This window comes from Macaca fascicularis, chromosome 7 (assembly GCF_037993035.2).
Source record: "Macaca fascicularis isolate 582-1 chromosome 7, T2T-MFA8v1.1".
NCBI lineage: Eukaryota > Metazoa > Chordata > Mammalia > Primates > Cercopithecidae > Macaca > Macaca fascicularis.
This window is the reverse complement of record NC_088381.1, coordinates 139,495,423-139,521,467: the sequence shown is the minus strand read 5'-3', so window position 1 is coordinate 139,521,467 and position 26,045 is coordinate 139,495,423. Positions and strand designations below refer to the sequence as shown.

General features: G+C 38.7%; 1 protein-coding gene across 50 annotated transcripts in view; it reads right to left on the bottom strand.

Annotated features, from left to right (window-relative positions):
• The window catches only part of SIPA1L1 (signal induced proliferation associated 1 like 1), a 409,504-nt gene that overhangs the window by 100,592 nt on the left and 282,867 nt on the right, over positions 1–26,045 (bottom strand). For all 50 annotated transcript variants that reach the window (XM_065548978.1, XM_073997672.1, XM_073997682.1 and 47 more), the window contains 2 exons: positions 17,336–17,466; positions 11,532–11,720 (listed from right to left, as the gene is read on the bottom strand). In XM_065548978.1, the coding sequence (XP_065405050.1) occupies positions 11,532–11,720; positions 17,336–17,466 (320 nt within the window). The remainder of the gene's footprint in view (positions 1–11,531; positions 11,721–17,335; positions 17,467–26,045) is intronic.

The window sequence follows — 26,045 nt, the reverse complement described above, 5'->3', positions numbered from 1 at the left end:
TCTTTAGAATTCCTTTCTGATTTATCTATAGTGCTTTTGAATGTATCTCTTAGAACTTAAGTTTTTTTAGTGATTGCTCTATGTATTACTATATATATCTTTATCTATATAGCTGATATCTACATGCATCATTTTACCAATTGAAGTGAAGTGTAGAAACTTTACCTCTCTTTAGTCTCTTTACTCTTCCTCATGTATAAAACACTTACATTAAAAAATTTTGTACACGTTTGAAAAGCACATTTGACATTGTTATAGCGTTTGCTTCAAATGGCAAAATAATTTAGGAAGCTCATTAAGAAAAGTATTTCCCCATATTTTTACTCTTTCCTTCTCTCTGAAGTTCCAGGATCCCTTTTTTTTTTTGAGATGGATTTTCACTTTTGTTGCCCAGGCTGGAGTGCAATGGCATGATCTTAGCTCATTGTAATATCTACCTCCTGGGTTCAAACAATTATCTTGCCTCAGCCTCCCGAGTACCTGGGATTATAGGTGCCTACCACCACACCTGGCTAATTTTTTGTATTTTTAGTAGAGACGGGGTTTCACCATGTTAGCCAGGCTCGTTTTGAACTCCTGACGTCAGGTGACACACCTGTCTCAGCATCCCAAAGTGCTGGGATCACAGGTATGAGCCACCGTGCCCTCCCAAGATCCCTTCTTCTATCACTTCCTTTCTGTTTAGACAGCTACTTTTTAAGGGTAGGCCCACTGGTAACAAGTTCTCTTAATTTTCCTTTATCTGAGAATATCTCAATTTCATTCCTGAAGGATATTCTCCCTGAACACAGAATTCTGGGTTGACAGTTCTTTTCTTCCATCTCTTGGAAAATTATCATGCCACTTCCTTCTGGCCTCCATGATTTCTGATGAAAAATCTGTGATTCAAATGGTTCTTCCCTTATAGGTGTTTTTGTTGTTGTTGTTTTTAGACGGAATTTCGTTCTTGTCACCCAGGCTGGAGTGCAGTGGTGTGACCTAGGCTCGCTGCAACCTTCACCTCCCGGGTTCAAGCAATTCTCCTGCCTCAGCCTCCAACTGGGATTACAGGTGCCTGCCACCATGCCCGGCTGATTTTTTATATTTTTAGTAGACACAGGGTTTCGCCATGTTGGGCAGTCTGGTCTCGAACTCCTGACTTCAGGTGATGCACCTGCCTCTGCCTCCCAAAGTGATGGGATTACAGGCATGAACCACTATGCCCAGCCGTTCTTCCCTTATAGGTAACAAGAAATTTATCTTTTGCTTCTTTCAAGATTTTTTTTTTTTTTGGTATTTAGTGTTCAAAAATTTTACTATTATGTGTCTTGCTGTGGACTTCTGTGGATTTATGCCTTTTGGGATTTGCTAAGTTTCTGGCATCAGTGGGTTTATGCCTTTGGTCAAATTTGGTAACATGTCATTTACCTTTTGCTTCTTTCGAGATTTTTTTTTTTTTTGTATTTAGTGTTCAAAAATTTTACTGTGATGTGTCTTGCTGTGGACTTCTTTGGATTTATACTGTTTGGGATTTGCTCAGTTTCTGTCATGTGTAGGTTTATGCCTGTGACCAAATTTGGGAAATTTCTTACTAAATTATTTCTTTGAATACATTTTCAAGGCTTCCCATCTTTCTCCTCTTCTTCCAAGACACAACTGTTAAATATTTTATTGTAGTCCCACAAATCGTGAAGCTCTGTTCACTTGTTTTCCCCAGTCTACTCTTTGTTGTTCAGATTTGGTGATTTCTATTTGTTTTATCTTCAAGTTCGCTGATTTTTTCTTCTGTCCCTTCCATTTTGTCTCTGGAGACAGGGGCTCCTAGGGTATCTAGCCCACTGAAGTACCTTACATTTCAGAATTTATAATTTTTGGTAGACTGCTAATGGCCCATATCCAGGGTCCACTAGCATCCTAAAAACCTATCTACTGAGTTTTACATTTTGGTTGTTCTATTTTTCAGTTCTAACATTTCCATTTGTTTCTTAATACCTTCGATTTTTTGCTAAGAGTTTCTGTTTTCTCATTTTTAAAAATCATGTTTGTGGCCGGGCATGGTGGCTCCCGCCTGTAATCCCAGCACTTTGGGAGGCCTAGGCAGGAGGATCACAAGGTCAAGAGATCGAGACCATCCTGGCCAACATGGTGAAACCCCGTCTCCACTAAAAATACAAAAATTAGCTGGGCATCTCTACTAAAAATACAAACATTACTCAGGAGGCTGAGGAAGAAAAATCGCTTGAACCCAGGAGGCGGAGGTTGCAGTGAGCCGAAATTGAGCCACTGCACCGCAGCCTGGCGACAGAGCGAGACCCTGTCTCCAAATAATATAATTTAATAAAATAAAAATAAAATAAATAAAATAAATAAAAATCATGCTTGTAATTGCTCATTGAAACATTTTCATGATGGCTGTCAGAAAATCATTGTCAGATAATTCTAACAACTGTGTCATCTTAGTATTGGTGTGTGTTGATCGAATTTTTCCCTCAAGTTGAGATTTTCCCAGTTGTTGGTATAAGCAGTGATTTTAAATTCAATTTTGGACATTTTGGATATTAATTTATGAGACTCTGGATCGTATTTAAATCCTCTATTTAGCAGGCCTTCTTTATTACCATTCTGGTATAGAGAAAGGGACGCTGCAAGGTGGGGTTGAACGTCGTTACCTCCATGACACCTAAGGGAAAGCAGCACCTCTGCATTGCTAGGCAGCAGCAAGAATTCCAGCTCCTTTCTGGGTCTCTCCTGATACCACCTTGGTTGGTATCAGGCATGCACGATTACTACTCCCCGTGTAGCTTTCACCGACACTTTGGTAAGAAGACCCCGTTATTGCTGGGTGTGCAAAAATGTCCTGACTCTCCATCAGGCCTCTTCTGATGCCACACAGTGGGGAGCTGGAGGGGTGCTTCATTACCACTCCACAGTGATGACAGTTCCAGCTCCTCACTTAGCCTTCTATAATAATGCTTCAGCAAGGATTAAGAAGGAGGGAACGCTGTGGGTTTCTTGTTGTTGTTGTTGTTGTTAGTTTTTGTAGTGTGCAGTTGGAGTAGAGAAGTTCCTGCTTTACAGTTTTCTGTCTGAGTTTGCCCCTTTTTCTTTTTTTTTTTCTTGGTCCTTTTGCTAAAAAGAACAGACGTTTGGGGGACATTCTGGCCGTGTCTAATAGGCATTTCCAGTTTGCTGACGTCTTCAGCCCAAGACTGGGATATATGAGCAAAGAGAAGACCCAGGGTCTGGGCTGTGGCATTCCTGAGATCTCAAGGCCCCTAACCAGCCCGCTGCTTCTCTCCACCTTTCAGATTCATTTTATGTTTGTTTTATACACATGACCAAGGTTGCTGGCTATACCCAGCAGGAAGAATGCAGAGAAATACATCTATTCCATCTTTCCAGAATACAAAGTCCAAACATAGGTTTAAAAATATTTTGTTCAATTTTCCTGGTTATTCTCAATGGAGGCTGGTCTGCAATAAGCAACTTTGTCATTACTGAAAGTAAAGACCTTGGTCATTAAAACAAACAAAAAATTTCTTGTAATTCATATTATTTGCTTTGATTTGTTCTTCATATACATAATTCCCTTAACTATTTCCTGAAGATACATCTCTATACAGTCCTCCAAAAAGAATGACAAAGAAACTGGAAAAATTCAGTGTTGAGAGCAAAAAATGCCAGTTAGAAAATGTATATCCTCATTGGGAATTACTAACAAAAATCCAACTGCTTTAAAAAAATGACATATGGATACTAAGTAGTAAAGTTGTAAAAAAAAAAAAAAAAATCTGACAGATGCTTTCAAAATTATTTATATAAAAGTACACAGACATATTCTAACCTATTTTTACCTTTGGCATAATGTAAAGGAAATATTCCATACACACAATAATTTTATCTAATAATGTATTGTGCAAAATTTCTCACAAAGATAAAAAGTTTCATACTGGCTATTAAGTTGATAATAAATGTACCTGATTTTTTTGACATTGAGATGAATTTCAATTCCACAGAAAAAAAGTCTTCATTGCAGTACTGTTTGTAAGAGAAAAGGACTTAAATCTACACATAAATGCCCATCAATAGAGAAACTGATGAAATAAACTATGGTACAGCAGTACAACGAAATACTATGCAGCAGTAAAAATGCTGGGAAACCTTCTGTGTACTGACAAAAAAAATCTCAAAAATACATTACTAAATGAAAAAAGCAAGTGTCTACAGCCTGTTTCACTTTGTATAAGGGGTGAAATGCATGGAATATTATGCAGCCATAAAAAGGATGAGTTCATGTCCTTTTCAGGGACATGGATGAAGCTGGAAACCTTCATTCTCAGCAAACTATCACAAGGACAACAAAACCAAACACTGCATGTTCTCACTCATAGGTGGGAACTAAACAATGAGAACACATGGACACATCACACACTGGGGGCCTGTCAGGGGGTGGGGGGCTGCGGGAGGGATAGCATTGGGAGAAATGCCTAGTGTAAAGACAAGTTGATAGGTGCAGTAAACCAACATGGCACTTGTATACCTATGTAGAAAACCTGCACGGTGTACACATGCACCCTAGAACTTAATTTTTAAAAAAAGGGGGTGAAGTAAAGTTGCATATGCGTATTTGGTGGTATCTGCATAATGAAACAGAAATACAGAAACTAATAAGGTGATTAACTACGAGGCAGGGGAGAAAAGGGTCATAGGAACTGGCAGAAATGGAACCCCTGAATGTAAACATAGTCATACTACTTTGATTTTGGGACCATTTGAAACTATTGCCTACTTCAGATAAATCCTATAGGAAAGAAATTAGTTTAACTTTTCATTTTAAAACTGAATTTAAAACGCAATCCACAGTTCGAAATCCAGAAGACTGAAATGTTTGCCACGGGTTCTTGTGTCTTTCTGAATTGTGATCTGAGTCCTCACATGTGATCTCAGTCTTGCTGTGTTCTCTCACTGCAAACTGCAGTCCTACTATAGCCACATGTCTTCCAAATGCTAACACTATCAGTCCCATGAATCACAGAATCTTCTCATTGGAAGGGACTCCATCCTGTCATCCAATCCAGCCTCAGCCAGGCAAAAGGACAGGGATGGGTCAGCACAGTGTGATCACTACTTGCAAACACACAAGACAAAGCTACAGATGCCACTGATTTCTTCCCCTGACTAGATGGCCATTGTGGATGTCTCCTTCCTGAAAATGTACATACGGATCCACCAGTTGTCTGGAATCAATTTGGTAGCCATCTGAACGCTAAACATGCATTAGCTAATATCATAATCTAAGAGATGATTAAAATTCTAGGAATGGCAATTGTTCTGCCAAAGCTTCATTTAGAGAAAATCAGTTTTGGAAAAAATATTTCCCCTATGGGTCATTTTTCAAAATTAGCAGCCTGAATCAAAGAGAAAATGGCTAGTCAAACTCATTTATCTTCACAATAAAATAATGCGGCAAGGCAATGAATAGGCGAAGTCAGCAGAGAATTTCATTCATGTCCTTAATCAAAGGGTCAGTGCTATTCATTACCACATAAACATTGCTCATTTCCTTACATCCACTCTTGAGATATTTATTGCAGAGTTCAATTAAATATGATCACTTTCTCCCTTACTCTAACTTCAATAACCTGAAGGATAACTTCTTAAAATTTGAGAACCCAATAAATATTTTCATTTCCCTGCATTTTTAATAATCTAGAAAAACAGTGAAGATCAGTTAGGCAAAGTCACTACCATGTACATGAAACCTGACATTTCCTAATGAAAACAGAACTACCAATTTTCTCTACTGCAAACTAGCAACTGTTCTTTAAATATTTATAAACCAGACCTATTCCAATTTTATTTGGGTTTAACATATTGCACTGAATACTGGGCACTGAGGTCTGCAGCAATGTAATTCCAGTTTCTTCTCCTGTTCATTGGGAGGGAAAGGAGGACAGGGTGGCTGATGTACTGGTTAAGAATGCAGGCTCTAGAGTCTGAGTGCCTGGATTCAAGACCGGCTTGCACGGACTCTAATTGTGATTGGTCTTTGTGTCTCAGTGCTCTTAGCTATAAAACAGGAACAATAATAGTATCAAAGGGTTCGGAGGATTAATTAAAATAATTCATGGAAACTGTTTCACACAGCGCCTGGCCTAGTCACTGCCAGTAAAAATCATCTACTTTTATTACTCCCTTACATGTGCCTCGTACTCCTGCTCAGCGGGATTCCTTGCTCCCTCATGAACGCACTGTGTGCTTCTGTCCTTCCGAGCCTCGTTCCTATTGTTCTGAGTATGGACCATGCAACTGCTTATTCCCTGGCCTGAGGAAATCTTCTTCCCTTCCAAGGCCCATCTCATTCTGATCCAGTTAACCATTATGACTTGTCCCCATTGGCTTGTACCTCCATTGCTCTTTGTTTGCAATTCTCTTATTAGATTTATTATATTAACCCTGACATCCATTACAGTAATTTATGACCCTGTCTCCTTCATGGATAAGGACTATGTCTTACTAGCCTATTTTGCACTCTATAGTATTTAACAACCTGCAGAGTCATACTTAAAAAGCATTTATTGGATTTGAAAGAGTCCTGCTTACTTGTGAAAGTAAGCATAATATATCAACTACAACAGAAGCTCTCTCATAGGATATGTATAAAGATTGAATGAGATAATGCATGTAAAGGGCTACTAACAAGTTATTGTCTTATTATCAGCAGCTCCTATTTCTTGAATGTTTTATCACATGCCCAGCATTGTACTAAGGGCTTTACATGTGGGAACACCTTAAACCAGGGCTTGACATAATCATCTTTCATTCCCCTTGTACAGAGTAGATGAAATATAGGTATTTTTAAATGACTGTTAAAGAAAAATGGCTCTGATATGGCAAATTTAAAAGTATTTGAATTTTCTACGTTATTTAAAAGTTGACTTGATTAAATTAAAATTCCTAATACTTCATAGTACAGTTTTAAAAATTATTTATTTATTTTTTTAGAGATAGGGGTCTCATTATGTTGCCCAGGCTGGTCTTGAACTCCTGGGCTCAAGCAATCCTCCTGCCTCAGCTTCCCAAAGTGCTGGGATTACAGGTGTGAATGACACCACCCAGCCTACAGCATAGTTTTAAGCATCAAAATATTCCAATATTCTACAATGAATTCCTAGTTAGAAATAAAAATAAATAAATAAAGAAAAAAGATTTTAAAAAAAGAAATTAAAAACAAAGTAATTCGAGATCTGTAAATGGGATCTTGGAAATCCCAAAATTGAAGAGCAGTATTATGCAAATTTGTATCCAGTGCTCAGGACTATTAAGGGATGAAGGGTAAGAAAAATAGCTCTGGGAACTTCTGTACGCCTCAATCCCTTTGACTGTAAAATAGCCCAATAGCTGGAATCTATCTATTGCACCGGGTTGCTGTAAGGATTAAATCAGATTATGCCAGTAAAGTGATTAGAACATAGTAAAATAAAATATGTATTTATGTCATTTTTTTTATCATGAGATGCACCCAATTGTACTGTAAGTGAAGATCAAGGTGCATGGCATTAAGAACACAAATTTTCTAAAGCATCAAGTGTTCTAAATTCTTATCAGTGTGAAAATATTAGCAGGTTAGTTTTGTCTTCTCATTGCCATTTTAACAATTGACATGGGCATCAGTAGGGAGTGAAAGGCTGGGCGTGGTGGCTCACACCTGTAATTCCAGCGCTTTGGGAGGCCGAGGCAAGTGGATCACCTGAGGTCAGGAGTTCGAGACCACCTTGGCCAATATGGTGAAATCCCATTTCTACTAAAAAACAAAAATTAACTGGAGTGGTGGCATACCCCAGTAATCCCAGCTGAGGTGGGAGAACTGCTTGAGCCTGGAAGGCAGAGGCTGCAGTGAGCCGAGATCACACCACTGTACTCCAGTCTGGACAACAGAGACCCTGTCTCAAAAAAAAAAAAAAAAAAAAAAAGTAGTGAAAGTCCCAGAAAGGCCTCAGAATGGAGAATGTAAAAGCCTAGATAAGCTACAAAGAATTAGTTCATTTTCTAAAATAAATTTCTTCAGGAATTAAAATGCATACTTCAGCTCCCACACATATATCATTGTCAAGTTAAATAAAAAAACAAATTATTAGATTTTTGTGCAGTGCTTTCTTTTATATTTAATAGATAAAATTTTAATTTGTTTTTCTGTTCACTTTAGTTTTTGATAGTGATAAAATGAGGAATTAAAGCAGCAAAGATTTGAAAGGCAAAATGTCACAATATAGGACACAAATTGTGTCTTCTTTTTCAAAGCATGGTTATGTAAGACAGTTAATAAAAACATAAAATATATCAAAAGAATCATTTAAACCAAATGTAAAAATAGATTTAAAGCTCCTTCTGATGAGTCCAGTTTCCTAGTACCACACTGTGAATCTCTTTAAATATAAAGACACACAAAGCTGGAAATTTTAAAATATGACGACACAGATGGAAACTAAAAATGCTTTGCAATGATTCATATGCGTAATCCACTGCACTTATAAGCATTTCCTTTTTCAAATTTGTATTTGTAAAGGCACCAAAATAATCAGTTTCTCAGAATAACTCCAAGGCATTAATGAGATTTCCTACCAAAAAAAATTACTCCCAAGACTAAAAGCCTAAGTATGCATGTCATCTGCTTTTTCTCAGTACAATCCGGGCTTTGACTGCTGTATGTATGGAGATAAAAAAAGACAGAGGCCGACCCCCGGTGCTCTTTAGTCCAGACATGGAGTTGTTCATATAGAATAGCATGCTTTGAACCTCTAAATTCCACTGTGTAGTAAAAAACTACTGTCTAATAGTAATACTCTTGTTGAACAGGATGACATATTTAAGGCACTTACTTTCAAAGTAAAATTGAAGAGACTGACTTATTGCCAAAGTTTAATTTTGCCTAGTAAAGATATTAAGGAAAACAACTATCATATATTATAATTAATAATTTATGAAGGAAGGGACATTTTAATACTTCCAAGAATAGGAAGGCCATAATTTCAAAATAATGGCCAGTTTTGTGAATTAAATAAACTTTGAGTTCAACTCTTTATAGTGTTCTTATCTTTCCCATGTGGATAGGACTATAAAATGTTTATCACAGATCAGCACCATCTGTGATCCAGCACTTGGCAATCACTAACAGAGGACACAAAATGTGTCAGAAATCCTGACAGAAATAATGTAGAATTATTGTCTACAATTATCCTGTAGAAATAATGTCTACAATTAGGGTATCCAATTTTTTTTTTTTTTTTTTTTGAGATGGAGTCTCGCTCTGTCGCCCAGGCTGGAGTGCAGTGGCCGGATCTCAGCTCACTGCAAGCTCTGCCTCCCGGGTTTACGCCATTCTCCTGCCTCAGCCTCCCGAGTAGCTGGGACTACAGGCGCCCACCACCTCGCCCGGCTAGTTTTTTGTATTTTTAGTAGAGACGGGGTTTCACCATGTTAGCCAGGATGGTCTCGATCTCCTGACCTTGTGATCCGCCCGTCTCGGCCTCCCAAAGTGCTGGGATTACACGCTTGAGCCACCGCGCCCGGCCAGGGTATCCATTTTTTATTTAATACAGTTAAAACAAAAGAAAATGGCAATATCTCCTTTACATAAAGCAATCTGTTTTAATAGAAATTTCAAATGTTAAGTATATGACTATATTATCAATGTCTAAATGTTTTTATTCTCCTTGATAAACATAGTAGTAGAAATGGCTGAATCAATAAAGTTGGACCTAAACATCATTTTTCTACTCCTTTGTTAGAATAAATGTTCAGAATATTTACTGAAAAACAGCCTCCAAAATAGTTGTTTATATGTCAGTAGTCTTCTGAAGCATTCAAAGGGCAACGAATTTTCACATTATGAACATGGATACTCACAGCATTCTTTAGATATATGTGTCAAATAGACATTAGCTGTGCATTATGAAAAGTGAAATGGATAGAAAAAGGCAAAGATTAGAAAAGAGACACCTGGCCAGGCGCAGTGGTGCATGCCTGTAATGCCAGCTACTCGGGAGGCTGAGGCAACAGAATCGCTTGAACCTGGCAGGCAGAGGTTGCAGTGAGCTGAGATTGTGCCACTGCACTCCGCCTGAGTGACACAGTGAAACTCTGTCTCCCGGCCGGGCGCGGTGGCTCAAGCGTGTAATACCAGCACTTTGGGAGGCCGAGACGGGCGGATCACGAGGTCAGGAGATCGAGACCATCCTGGCTAACACAGTGAAACCCCGTCTCTACTAAAAAATACAAAAAATTAGCCGGGCGAGGTGGCGGGCGCCTGTAGTCCCAGCTACTCGGGAGGCTGAGGCAGGAGAATGGCGTAAACCCAGGAGGCGGAGCTTGGAGGCTGAGGCAGGAGAATGGCATAAACCCGGGAGGCGGAGCTTGCAGTGAGCTGAGATCCGGCCACCGCACTCCAGCCTGGGCCACAGAGCGAGACTCCGTCTCAAAAAAAAAAATAAATAAAAGAAACTCTGTCTCCCAAAAAAAAAAAAAAAAAAAGAGAGAAGAGAAGAGAGAAAAGAGACATCTAACTATTGCTTCATTATATATTCTTAGTGGCTAAATTAAAATAATAAATATACCTTAAAACCAATTTTTTTGGACTCCCATTCACTTTAATAAAATTGGAATATTTGATTAAGGAAATTCTATCCAAATTTGTTCACAAAATGACATTCAATAGCTGGACCCTTCTGTGAAAAATGAACATAATGGGAAAACAAGAAATAAATAAACTACCTGAACTAATTTTATTTTTGGAGGAATTTTTACATGTAATGTTAAAACTACTACCACCCACTACTAGGATGCAATATGGCTAAAATGCTAAAAGAATTAAAGTAAGAGTATACATTACCTATAAAATTAGCCCATATGCTCAAATTACTCGAAGCAGAATGTGAAATTTTACATTTTTATATTTAAAAATCTTGGCTAGAATGTATCTTTGATGGTACTAATAGACTTTGAAACTCTAAGCTTTTAAGAACAGCACGGTGAAGTAGCACAGACTTTGAGGCAGACTATGTTTGCACCCTGGTTCCAAAACTTACTAACTGTGTGAAACTGGACTTATTACTTAATCTCTCTGTACCCCAGAGTCCTTATCTCTAAAATTCGAATAATAAGAGTACCTTTTTCACAGGGTAGGGAGATGAGATAACATATTTAAGGCACTTAGAAAAGGGACTTGCAAATATGCTCATTATTATTAATTATTATTACTATTATTTACTCTCAGACACTCAAAAAACGTACTGTACATATGGAAGATTATCAAAAGAATTCAACATAGTTTAAAGTGTCTTATTTATAAATTCTGACATACAGAATTTCATCAGATGAGAAATGTTCAGAGTTCAGAGGTAAGTAAAAACAAAATGAGTAATTGCAAAGACAGTGTCTTTCACAATAAAAGGTTATCAGTTTTCTCCATCAAAACAAGAAACATTAAGGTCTGTATTCTGGAAGCCTAGCAGGAAGCCTGAGCAAGAATGCTCTCCTCAGAAAGGGAAACTCACCCCTTGTTCATCCAGTTTCATGAGCTGCTCTGTGACCTTGGGCGTGTTGAAGGCCAACCGCAGGCACTGGACATTGAGCTCGGGAACCACGTGCTCCAGCACTTCTTTGAGAGGCAGGCCTCTGGCCGTTGAGTGCTTGGCTGTTGACGGAATGGCATCCTCCAGGACCGAACCTCTCAGTGTCATGAGCTGCAAGAGAGACAGGTGCTGTGGTGAGGCTTCTGGGATGTGAGATGCCTGAACATATGTACATGCACTACAGGCCTGGACTGTGGGGCTCCTCACAGAGCTAGGGAATGATTTTTGATGGGTAAAGTCAGTGAGGGAGAAACAATGAGAGAAGTGATGTAGGATACTGTCATATGAAAAATGAAACCAATGCTTTCAAGACAAGGATGGGTCCAAAGGAGCACATAATGAAGACTTCTGAGGATATTTATTTAAAGACCAAAAATAACATTTCCTTAAAGAGATCAGTAAAGATCAAGGTCTCTATATGGCTATACAATGTCACTATGCATACTAATTAGGAAATTAAGAAGGCAGAATCCCAGAGCAATGTCTGAAGAACAAATACTTAGAGTTCGGATGCTATACTTCTTTGAATTGTAAAAAGGGAGAGAGAAAGTTTTAAACTTCATAATGCATGGCTGACAAGCATAAACTATACATGTCACCAAATGCTGCTGCCACTGAGCAATCATCACCATCAGTACAGCAGCACAGGCAACAGCAGCTGAAGTTACTTTAGATTTTCTCTTATTTCTTAAAATATTTTCCCTTCTTAAAATGCCCACCATTAATACCTTAACCAAAGACATTTTTCTACGTAATGATGATGTGTTGGAGAAAAGTTAACCAGAGATGAAGCCTAAAGTAGTCTTAATTTCCAAAAATGTCTACAAGGCAAAGTTGTTAACATAATTTAAATAGTGTATGGAGAAAGAAGAGAAAACCCATCAAGCTGAATACATTTCCAGTTAGCAACAGGAGCTACAAAAGCTAGTGGAGTGCATGTTGGAGACTGACTGTCAAAAATGAGGGTAAGAGGTCAGAAAGACACAATGCAATCTCAGAAGGACAAGTATATCCAACAAAGCATAACAAGGTCAGGTCCTTAGACAGTCCAAAGGCAGAGAAAGGATCACAGTTGCTCAGGGCATAAAGAAAGGCCCCATCGAAAGGGATGGTTTTAGGAAGTGGCCATGAAATAGAGGAACAATTTCTACAACAAGAAAATGTCAAGAGAGAACATGAGCAAAGGTATGGAGATTGGAAATAAAGGGAGTAAGTGAGAAGGAGTGATTACTGTAGATGGACACAAGCAGAGTACAGGGAGAAATGGATGATGCAGCTGTGAGCTGGGGGTGCACAGAAGACCCTGAGCTGACTGAGTGGTACACACCTCATCGGGCTCCTACAGGTCAGCTCAGGATGTGTTCGTAGGGGGATGATGTGTACTCAGAAATTAAGTTGCAAATAAGATGAACTGTGAGAGGAAGCAACTGGAGGCAGAGAATGTAGTTAGAATGGAGGCCCTAGCAGTCTTCAGGCAAACTAGGCATGACTTAGGATTCGCAAGGAAATGGAAACCAAAGAAGAATCACCAGGGAAGTAAAATCTAGAATCTGGAACATGGGTGTCCAATATTTTGGCTTTCCTGCACCACACTGGAAGAAGAAGAATTGTCTTGGGCTACACATAAAATACACCAATAGCTGATGAGCTAAAAAAAAAAAAAATCACAAAAAAAACTCATAATGTTTTAAGAAAGTTTATGAATTTGTGTTGGGCCACATTCAAAACTGTCCTGGGCCACATGTGGCCCTCGGGCCGTGGGTTGGACAAGCTTGATCTGTGACATTTGCCCACAGATGGGGTCAAGGCAGATGGGAGAAGAAAAAGCAAAATTTATCAACGTCTTATTCTCAATACGGGAAAAAGGTAATAGAAATATTTGCAGTCTATTCATTTGATGAGCATCTTTTTTCTTTCATTATAAACAATTTCTTCTCAAGTAACAAGTAAAAATTATTTTCCTATTAATGTATAATTTGACACAAATGGTTTTTATTTTGTTTTTACATCATGGAAAATGGCTAACTCAGTTATTTGACTCTTTTCTTCATGAGATAATACACAGCTTGAAATAGGGAGCCACAAAGGCTAGGGGTATTCTCAATTTAGAAGCTAAGACCAAATTCGAGTCATTGCATCCTGAGCCACAGAAAGCGGCTCACTCATGAAAGCCAAAGCGGATGAGAAAAAGAATGGCTCATTTTTTACATCCGAATCACTAGTATTACTGATATTTTTCTTAATGACTTCCAGAAACAAGAATGAAGTGAGTCTTCGTAAGTCCTCGTGTTCCTATGCTTAAAAACACTCACATGCCATAAAATTTTGCTCATAAACTGCCATGCCTACAAAGGTATGTATCTTCTTTTATGTTTTGCAATGTTTATTTATACTAAAATGAAAGAGATTTGTTTGTATTTCTGTTATCTTGCTGCCGCTTACTGAAGTCACCAGAGTGTCACTGTCATGTTTTCTTTTATCTTGCCATATTTATCTGCATGAGAAATTAGCAACATGAGAAGTCTCTGATACAAATTAAATCTTATTTCATTTGTATCAAGTAAATAGGTTTCAGTGAAAAGAGTGAAGGAACTATCTCTCAAAGTCCAGGAGCTACAGACCAGGACCAATATCTGGAAACATTTCTATCAAAAGTCTTATACAATATTACCATTAAACCAAATTTAGGGATTATTTATTACTAGAAAGAAAAAAATTATACAAAACCTAGTGGCAATTAATTACGTAAACATTAGAGGGAGGAAGGAAGAAAGGAAGGGAGGAAAAGGAGGAAAGACATGGAGAAAGGGACGAAAGGAGACAGGGAAGGAGGGAAGCGAGAAATAGGGAAGCAAGGCACCATTTGGCACATCAGGCACATTGTACTGAACAACTCAGACAGAAGTCCCACCCTCATGGGGCCTGCACTCCAGTGGAGGGATTAAAAGCAAACAAAATGACTAAGTACAACAGAGAAGACAGCGTTAAGTATTAATGAAAAATAAAGCATTTAATTGGATATGAAATGGGAGGGGAGTAGAAATTTTAGATTCAGTGGTCAAGGAAAGCCTCCGTGGTTTCTGAGTAAAGGCCAGATGGAGATGAGGCGGCCAGATGGAGATGAGGCAGCCTGATGGAGAACACAGCAGTGGGGAGGAATGACGGGCATCTGAGCCCTGAGGCAGAGGTGTCCTGAGGTGGCCCAGGGAGGAAGGAGGCCAGTGTGGCAGGAAAAGACTGAGCCAAGGGGAGTTATCAGCGATGAGGTGCAGAGAGATAACCGGGAAGCAGATGTGCATGATCTCCTAGGCTAGCAAGGACAGTGGCTGTTTCTCAGAGGGAGATGAGGAAACTTTCAAGGATTTTGAACTGAGGAATGACAAGATCTGAATGACATTTCAAAGGAACACTTTGGGTCAAAAGAAGGCAGGGTTTCAGCACAGAAGCAGGGAGACCAGTTCTCAGAGCAAGACCAGGACCAGGACTGGGCGGTGAGGGTGGGAGAAGTAGTTGAGCTCTGGGCATACTATGAAGACAAAATGAACAAGCGTTGCTGACAGACCAGATCTCAGGGTCAGGAGGCAGAAGATGGGAATAAAGTGTGGCTTTCACGGTTTCTGACCTGAGAAAACGTAATAATAAGAGTTGTCATGAATTGAACATTAATTTGAACGTAAAAAACAAGTGGTAATGGTTTTTTTTGAACACTTGACTTGAACCTTTCAGTCAAAGGCTAAGGAAACAGACCCAAGGGACACAACTTATTCAAATGGGTTAGCTGGAGAACAGAATCTTATGACCACAGAACACAAGTAGAACATTTTGGGTCAAGGGAGTAAAGCAGAAAGAACAGAGGTGGGAAAGGTAAGAGTCGGTGTGGTTCACAGACCATAGCAAAATTTAGGACAGATACTCAGGTAGGAGACAGGGGCTGGGATCAGATGTGGACAGCCTGCAAGACATGCTGAGAAGGGAAGCTCATGGAAACCAGTGACAGCATCTGACTGAGAAAGAAAGAACTGCAGGAAACTTTAATCTCTGGCATGAAGGATGGGATGAATAAGTGACAAGGAAATGAATTTAGGTGGATAAAAAAATAACACAGAAAAGGAAGAATATGATGGGAATTTAAATCAGAGTGACCTTGGGAAGGGAAAAAGAAGATAATGGGAAAGACAAAAATACTTGGAAGTAAGATAACCGAGTATCACTAAAAACTGGTAAGAATGGCCAGGTGTGATGGCTCACGCCTATAATCCCAGCACTTTGGGAGGCCAAGGCGGGCGGATCACCCAAGGTTGGGAGTTCGAGACCAGCCAGACCAACATGGAGAAATCTTGTCTCTAGTAAAAATACAAAATTAGCTGGGAGTAGTGGCACATGCCTGTAATCCCAGCTACTCGGGAGGCTGAGGCAGGAGAATCGCTTGAACCCGGGAGGCGGAGGTTGCAGTGAGCCGCGATCGCCATTGCACTCCAGCCTGGGTAACCAGGGCGAAAATCTGTCTCAAAAACAAACAAACAAAACTGGTAGGATCTGGGAAGCTACAGAGGAGTAACTACGTGCATACAACTCCAAAACATAGAACGTGATGTTCTTCGTGCCTTTGTGCTCAACAAAAGAATTTACACCACTTAATTATTAGCTTTGCCATGGAGAAAAAGCACATGAGAGTATGTTAGTTCATTTCTCTCTGGCCAGTGTAAACAACACATTAGATATTTAAGTCTTGTCTTTAAAAGTCCTATATTTAATTTCCCCGGAGTTCAGGCTTGGGAACAATTATTAAGTGATGCCAACCCCAGAAACTTGCTTTGCATTGAATGGGGGAAATGAAGCCAAATGCCCTATTTAAACTAGTTTCAAAACTATTATTTTCTAGATGACTCAAGGGTATTAAGTATTAATGCATAACAAAAATCCTAAAGTGAATTAGCAGCTGAGAGGCAGTAAATTGATAAGTGGCCCAGTTATACAGCTTTACAAGGAAAATGGAGAACCTCATAGTCCCAAACTTGTTCACAGGTTTTTTTTAAAAAATGCTGTGTGGGTTCTTTTTATTTTTCCATGTCTTTTTTTTTTTAAGCCCAAATTTCATTTTAAAATAAAAACTCATACATTGGGTATATTTAGATTCCTAAAGAGCACTAACAGCCTGTTTCACTTACAACTAGATAGCCCCTGGTTCAAAGAATCCACCTTCTAGGTCTCAGACAATGGGTCCCAAAGATAGTGGACTTCCTCCACTCTGATAGTGGAAGAAATCAAGAGTCTCTTTCCCTCCTTCTTCTTGGGTGAAGATATGAGCTCAGAAAGAGCTTGGAAGAGTGAATTAAGTCTTCGGTGGCCTTCTCTTATCCCTAATACCCTGCCTCCTCAAGTTGGCTTGGTGCTTTCCAGTAGCCCTAAGAAGGATACACAATATCCCACTGGGGATTCTGAGGGCTCCAATTTCCTTGGGTCACACTTAACGGACATATCTTTCTCTGAATCAAAACTCCTCATTCGTAGATTGCATCTATTCAGAGTCTGATGAAAAGAAGGGATCCAGATCTAACCATCTTGTCCACCTCCATCTCCACCAGAATAAATGAAAGGGGACTTTGCTTATTCCAAAGACATCTATAACCATGTGCTATTAAATTTAATTGCTTTGCTACTGCTACTATTTGCTTTTTTTTCCCCCATTTCAGTTAAACCTCAAATCTCTCTCATTTGCGACTTACCTCACTAGTTCTAAAAATTATCCGGTAGTTGTATGGAGATCCATTTTCTTTCATTTCATCTGGTTTTTCCCTTCGAATGCTCACAGCCACTGGACCAAGATTCTCATCAGCCCCAAAATAGTTCCAGTGTTCTTAGGTAAAATAAGACAAAACGAAGTTAGAAAATCTACCTAACACTTTGAAAATGGTACATTCTGCTCAGTATTTAAGGTCGTCACTCAGAAATTATATCAATAAAATGTAAACATTTAACAAATATTAATATTCTTCAATTAGTTATAAAAACAAAGACTTGGCTACACAGGTTTAGTTCCAGAGTAGATAACGCTGACCACAGGTAGCCTGTTGAGTTTTTCACTACTCTACAGATTACTATACCATTTCTCAAAATAAATTTGTATTTTCTCCCTCTCTCCCACCATTTAAATAGGCTACATTTGTACGTGCTGCCTTGTCTAAGAGAAGGCTTGTGCCAGGGCTTTTTAATTTTTGTTTTTCAAAAAAATTCTAAACATATTAAGAACAGAGTTTGAAGAAAGGGGGATTCCACCAGATTAAAAAAGATATCCCTGGATTGGAGAGAGAGATGTGTGCTGCGAGTCACTGGGCAGCACTCTGCTCCCAAGAAGCCTATGTATGGTGGAGTAGGAGCTCAGAGGAAAGAGCTTCACAGTGCCCCAGGGAGGCAGGACTCAGGGCTCTGGGCCACAGCATAGATCCCACAGTGCAGGGCTAATGTAACTTGTGTGGCCAGGTGACTGATGAGCCTAGGGCCTCTCTTCAATGTTCTGGCCTTTTGCCCAAGGCCCCACACCTTAGCACAAGCCTCCAAAGGACTGGCGCTGAATTTACCTTCCTCTTGACAAAGAGAAAGATGGGGATCAAAATTAAGTTAATTTATAGAAAACACTGAAAAGTGGTATTTACTGTGCATATACATCTTTTAAAAATTTAGACTGTTGATATATACATGAGATGTTCACAGATGAAGTCCACAAAACATGAAAATATATGAAAAACTAGAACAGATCATTTGTTTTTCAAACCTCCAAAATGCTTAATTTACATTATTGTATTTCACTTATATCTGACACGGCTAAATGACTGCATTGTGACATAACATCTCATTATCACACAAAACGAATACACACTTGAAAATACATGTTATTTCCATACAAAATATAAGTATTTGAAAATCCATGAGAATAATAAGAAAAAACAGCATAAATGTTGAATCATGTAGTTTAAAATTAAGTAATGCATATGAAAATACTTTGCAGGTACGAAAGCACAATTACAAAAGCTACAATCATAAATGTTGAGGGCTCTCTAAGAATATTATCATAAGCCATGGAAATTCAAAAGAAGAAAAACACAATGGGAATACAAGCAACAAATATCTCATATATGAGAAATAACCCACTAAATGTCACAAAATTCATGTACAGACACTTATGCATATCCTCAAAGCACAGCACATGAGAATCACACTCAGATTATTTACTCTTACTTTGCACACAATTCTAATAAGCTTGATTGTCTGGTCTTCAAGCTCACTGCTTTATTTCAGAGGTGTGATAATTCCAGATGTTGACAAAGTCCAGGGTGTAGGGCTGATACAGACTTGCATGCAGACAGCAATGTGATAGAACAACTGACAACAAGGAAGAAAACAGAAAGGGAGGAGACAGAAATAGTATAAAAAAGCGGACAAGAACTTAAAGAAAAACAAGACAGCAGTCTGGGGCCAGTTACTGAAAGAGCAAAGAGCTTAACACGCTTCAATAACCTCAGAGGATATTGTACCACTGCAGCACTGAACAACAGTGGATGCAACAGACTGTGAGTCACATTCATTACCTGGTCCTTGTACTTCATGGACTCTAATAAAAATCAACTTCTAGGAACTCCTCAAGTACACCGCACATATCTCACAATGGGCAGGTGGCATGGCAGTTCTCTGCTGCTAGAGAAATTCCCAGATATAGGGCCACCATAAATTCCATCAATAACCTCAACTCATCCTCATCCTTAAGCTTTCCCTGGTCAGCTCCTCTCTCCATTTTTCCAGGGCAGATGTGGCAAACATGCTCTATTCTCCCGTAACCACCCCTCACCTACCTTCTCCTCAATCTTGGCAAATGACAATGTATCTACATCATAAAGGAAATAAAGAAGCTATTTCAGATGCAAACTTACCATCCACACAAAGTCACCAGCATCCAGACTCTAGCTTCTTTTTCTGTATGATCCAAAGCCCCACCCCCACCCCCATTTGCCCATTCCCCCTTCCTAGGGACGCAGGTGCCTTGATGACCCTCTTTTAATCTTCAACTTCTCCCTCTAGACTTGCTAATTCCCATCACTGTTTAATGACGTTTAAACTCACATTTATTCTCAACTCCTCACCGCCTGTCAGAATTAAAGAGTTATCTCCTTTTTCCTTTTTTCCATTGGAAATTTCTTGAAATAGCTGTCCAATTCCTCACTTCAGAATTATCATCTGACTTCCATTGCATGGGTCACCAATGACTTTCTCAAAGTTAAAACAAATGATACTTTTGGTCCTTACCTGGCTCAAACTCTCCATAACACCTAGCACAGGTGATCACTTCATGTTTTCTAGAAACACTCTTACTTCCCTGTTCCTGTGACATTGCCCTCTTCTGATTTTCCTTCTACCGCTCTGGCTGTTCTAGCTTAGTTTTCCTCCCTCTTCCCATCTGAATATTCCACCCACATTCAGAACTTCAACTACCGCCTCAAGGTTGATGCCTCTCAGAGGTCTACATGTCCTCTCCAGACATCTCTAAGCCTGAGATCTTTTTTGTTGTTGTTGTTGTTTGTTTTGAGACAAAGTCTCGCTCTGTCACCTATGCTGGAATGCAGTGGCATGATCTTGGCTCACTGCAACCTCCGCCTCCTGGGTTCAAGTGATTCTCTTGCCTCAGCCTCCAGAGTAGCTGGGATTACAGGTGCGTACCACCATGCCCGGCTAATTTTTTATATTTTTTGTAGAGATGGGGTTTCACCATGTTGGTCAGGCTGGTCTTGAACTCCTGACCTCAAGTGATCTGTCCACCTTGGCCTCCCAAAGTGCTGGGATTACAGGCCTGAGCCACCGTGCCGGGCCAAAGTCTGAGATCCTTACATTTACCTAATGGAACCGTTTGTCCCATGTGCATCTGCAAAAGTAAACCTATCACCTTCCCACAGAAACCTATATAGGTCCCCATCCAGTCCCTATTTCAGCAGCTGCTACCACATTCAATCAGTTGCTCATGCCAGACCCATTGTCATGCTCTGTGAATTCCAGTTTCTGAACATCTCTCAAATCTATCTTTTCCTCATCCCACTGCCACTATTTCTCCTATCATCACTTGCCTGAGTGTTTGTAGTAGTCTTCTAACTGGTTTGTTTTTATCCAACTTATTCACACTGCCAGATGATCCTTCTAAAATGCAAATCTGACCCTACTACAAAACTTAAAACACTTAGGTTCTTGTACCCTTTCCAAGGTTTCCCAAAGGTTCTCATAACCTGTCACTGTCAATCACTCCAGCCTCAGCTCAGACCTTTCACCTTCTTAAATTTGGAGAACCACTGATACTAAACTTCTCTTTCAGGTGCTCAAACTCACAGTCTTTTATCATCTGAGAAAATCTGCTGAGAACATTCTTTTCTTAACCCCTCTTTATTTGGCTAAGTCCTCTAATTTTTAGGTCTCATCCGAAGTATGGCACAGACATCTTTGAAAAGAGGGACTGAATACTGGAAGAAAATGCAAGTGTTTACTTTGGATATTGATACTAATAACTTTATTTTAAAGTGTTATGAATTCATAAAAACACAAATTATTAAAACCAAATATTTAATATATCTCAAGAACAAAAATAGAAACATTACAAAAATGTAAATAAAATATAAATTTATAAACTAAAAATAACAATCATTTTAGTATTACTGGTAGATAAAATACAAATTGTGTTATTTAAAAAATAAATCCTACATAAAATAAACTAAAACTAAAGACTAAAAATAAGATTACTTTGTTAATAACAAGAACTGTAAAATTAACGATAATTTAAACTTTTTGCATATCATCATCAAAAACTGACTACATTTTTTTGTAACTTTTCCCAGCTGCTAATGAAGTATATTTCTGAATTTGGGGAATGGTGATGGGATAATTATAAACTAAATTCAAACACTTTCTTCAGACTCTAGCTTCAAACAAACCCATCTCTGGTTAGATAATGGTAGGAAGATATTTTTGAACTTGTGTCAAGTTTTCACTAAAAAAGAGCTCTCGCTATTATTTCCCAAATAGCTTTTCCAGCCAGTCTTCATCGGTATCAGTTCTATTGGTATGGATGGAGACTCCGGTCCAATTTCCCATGCTAAATTCACCACTATCATCACTAGACTCTGCTTTTTCAAAGTCTTTGAACTTGAAAAAAAAATATTTTTACAATAAAAGCTCTGTTTTTGTCCACTGTCCTTTTTTTCTCTTAAGGATTACAGAAGTATAGAAAAAACTCTTTCCATATGAACACAAGTTTATTCTATTCAAAATCCTAATGTACTATTTAAATTTAACCTTCTGGTAGAGAAGAGTTTCATTCAGCAAATTACCATTTTCAGCTCTTTTTTTTTTTTTTTTTGAGACAGAGTCTCGCTCTGTGGCCCAGAATGCAGTGCTGTGGCGCGATCTCGGCTTACTGCAGCCTCCACCTCCTGGGTTCAAGCAATTCTCCTGCCTCAGCCTCCCGAGTAGCTGGGACTACAGGCATGTGCCACCACACCTGGATAATTTTTGTATTTTTTTTAGTAGAGACAAGGTTTCACCACACTGGCCAGGCTGGTCTCGAACTCCTGACCTCAGGTGATCTTCCCACCTCAGCCTCCCAAAGTGCTGGGATAACAGGCGTGAGCTACCACACACAGCTACAATTTTGAGTTCTAAGCTAGAAGACACTGGACTGCAGTCTCTTCCTTCCTCTCAGGCCCCTGGTCCCTGAGCAGTGTGTCTACACTTGCTCAGTGATGTAGCATTTTAAATTTGTTTTCCTATCAGCCATTGACTTCCATTGTTTGCTAGTGAAGATACCCATAATTACAAAGTGTTCTTCTAGCCAGATCCACAATTGTCTTTCTCTTTCTTCTGGAGTGGAAAGTTTAGCAGGGAAGGGGAGTAAGGACAGGGGAGTTTCAGATGAAGAGCGTTAAAGAAAGGCAAGGAAGACTTTGATGAGGAAATTCAGGATGAGGAGAGTCAGAGGAAGAAAAGGGGAAGGGAAGAGGAATTGGAACCTCAAGTAGGGTAGAGAAAGCTTCTGATGGATGAACTGAAATACAGGTTATTAGACCACCAGAAATTAGAATATTTTAGAGCTAGCATACCGGGATGCCAAAAACCAATACAGCAATTACCACATTAGAATGATATAATGCAGCAAAGCAGAGCATTTTGCCAAGTACTCTAATCACATCAACGACAACAACAACAACAAAAAAAAACAAAGAAAAGGTATTTCCTTCTTTTTTATAGATGTGGCAACTTTGATTTAAAGATAAGTCACTTAGCCACAAGTAGTATATAGCAGTACCAGATTTAAACATATTAACTGCTGATTTGAAAGCTCATTTTCTTAGCCATTACACACAATATTATGTTCCCATAAGTTTCTAAAATTGTATTATGAATAAAAAAATCATTAAATAAAACTTGGTTCCTAAAGGAACAAACTGTTTATCTAGTCAGATGAGACATAATGCTTTATTTCTTGATGTGCTGTTTAAGGTTTTGTTGACAGGGAGAGAGATTAACGTTATATCCATATACGGTTGACTTCCTTCCACCTACTCCATTCCTCACATTTAAATGTTTAGTCTGAAGTTTTCTTATTAGTTCTGGTTCTTGGTTTTAACCAGGATGGTACAAAGAGTACCAATAAATAATTATGTCATCATTAAAATATTCCAGGTAAATAGTTTTATTTTTGGTTGATACATTCACAATAATGATTATCATAAAAATTTCACATTCTTAGTGAGGGGAAACAGTAAATAGTTCAAAGCTCAAAGTAATTAGGTCAGGCACAGTCCAATTACCTGATTATAAGGTATACATAAGCATGTGTGTACAAGGCAAAAAAGGTTAAGCTTGGTGTTTTACTTGTGAAGGGGAAAGGAAACTAGTTACAAGAGTCACAGGGCTTCAACCAGCAATTTTTTGTCACTTGCATTGGTTATCATGGTATCTGCAGGCTATTTTTAATACTTCAGTTGCATACTTCCCTGAGGACATCTATAGCATAATTTCAACTGAATGTAATTATGAACAGTAAAAGTACAGTTTTACAAGTAATCTGTAAAGTTATAATTTATGGCTTAAAACATCTGCTTATAATAGTTAATTTAAATTGTTTAATAGAAAAAATAGACATCAGAAACACGAATCAAAGAAACACAAAGCAAATAAAACTTAGGTACTATCTCATGACTAACCCAATATCAAAAACAATGTTTCTGAAATAAAAAACCAGCCCTTGGTAGAGATGTAATATATTCACCCATTGCTGGTGGCACTGTGGATTGGTATCAACTGCTTTTGAAAGCAATATGGCAAGATATGTTAAAGTCACAAAAATGTTCACATCTAAATCTTAGAATTACCCTAATTACCCTAATTGATCATACAGAAAGAACAATAAAATCTTTTCCATTTTTCCCAAGAAAAAAACACCATAAGTCAATGTATAATGGGGATGCTAAAGACACAAGTAATAAGCAGACAGACTTGGGCTTCATCATATATCAGCAGGTCAAAGAATGGCACAGTGACAACTTCAATAGCTTAAAGTTATTTCACCATTTTTAACATTTAAACTATTTTTCTTAAGTAGTCTACCTGGTTGGTTACATGTGTGCCACTATCAGTACAGTTAACAATATAAACTTGGACCCTCAATGTTTTCATCAGTTTAATATTTTCATTAGAGCCGGGCGCGGTGGCTCAAGCCTGTAATCCTAGCACTTTGGGAGGCCGAGACGGGCGGATCACGAGGTCAGGAGATCGAGACCATCCTGGCTAACATGATGAAACCCCGTCTCTACTAAAAAAAATACAAAAAACTAGCCGGGCGAGGTGGCAGGTGCCTGTAGTCCCAGCTACTCGGGAGGCTGAGGCAGGAGAATGGCGTAAACCCGGGAGGCAGAGCTTGCAGTGAGCTGAGATCCGGCCACTGCACTCCAGCCTGGGTAGCAGAGCGAGACTCCCTCTCAAAAAAAAAAAAAAAAAAAAAAAAAATTTCATTAGACACACATATGCACACGTATGTTTAGCAGAGACTTGAAACCAACCCAAATGCCCATCACTGATAGACTGAATAAAGAAAATGTGGCACATATACACCATAGAATACTATGCAGTCATGAAAAAGAATGAGTCATGTTCTTTGCAGGGATATGGATGAAACTGGAAGCCATCATTCTCAGCAAACTAACACAGTAACAGAAAACCAAACATCACATGTTCTCACTCATAAGTGGGAGCTGAACAATAAGAACATGGACACAGGGAGGGGAACATCACATATGGGGGCCTGCCAGGGGGTGGAGGGCAAGGGGAGGGTTAGGACAAATACCTAATGCATGTGGGGCTTAAAAACCTAGATGACAGGTTGATAGATGCAGCAAACCACCATGACACATGTATACCTATGTAACAAACCTGCACGTTCTGCACATGTATCCCGGAACATACAAAATACAGTAGAGTAGAGTAGAGTAGAGTAGAGTAGAGTAGAGTAGAATAGAGTAGAATAGAATAGAATAGAATAGAATAGAATAGAATAGAATAGAATAGAATAGAATAGAATAGAATAGAATTAAAAAAATAAAATAACTAGGAAAACCACTCACTGTTCAAATTTTTAAGGTTTTGTTTTTGTGCAACTTCTCACATGTTAATCTGACTAATGACTAAGAAAGAGAGGACAAAGCGAAAGACTGGAGAATTCAATGTTAAAAAGAAAGAAATGTATTATCTTGTTAAAAGGAAACACAGGTTTGCCCAAGTGGACATAATAAAAGGCCAAGTGTTTAAAGAATGGCTCTCCTTCTGGGAAGTGCACCACTTAGATTCTCGGTTTCTGGTCCTCAGAGGGCTCATCCTAATTTTAAGGGTGGAGGTTCCATGAGAACTTAATAGCCTAGGACCTCGCACCATAATCAAAAGCAGGTCAGAGTAATGGACGGGGACATTTAAACAGGACTGGCCACATGCCAGAATTCTGTCCCAAAGCGTGGCACTAAACTTATAATTACTGTTGCCTAAGAGTAATTGCTCACATTTACAAAGTGCATAGTACTCTGACGTTCCATTTCTTCTTCCCATAGGTAACACTTAAAAAGTGAGGTGATGTATTTGAAAAGATTACATCGAATTTGGAGGTTTAAAACAGTATCTAAAGTAGCACCTAATAGGCGTCTAACTTTTCAGTAAAAGGTAAACTTTAGTATGAAGTTATGTTGACATTAATAAATTGCATCAAAATCATTAAAGAAAAAATACAAGACAAACTTATTTAAAATAAAAGGACACATATTCCAACTTTTCTGTACATAAAATTTTTTTAAATAAAGGGAGGATAAAGATTAGCAGAATCATGAGAGATTTTTTACTGGTTGCTATCAGGCTATGACA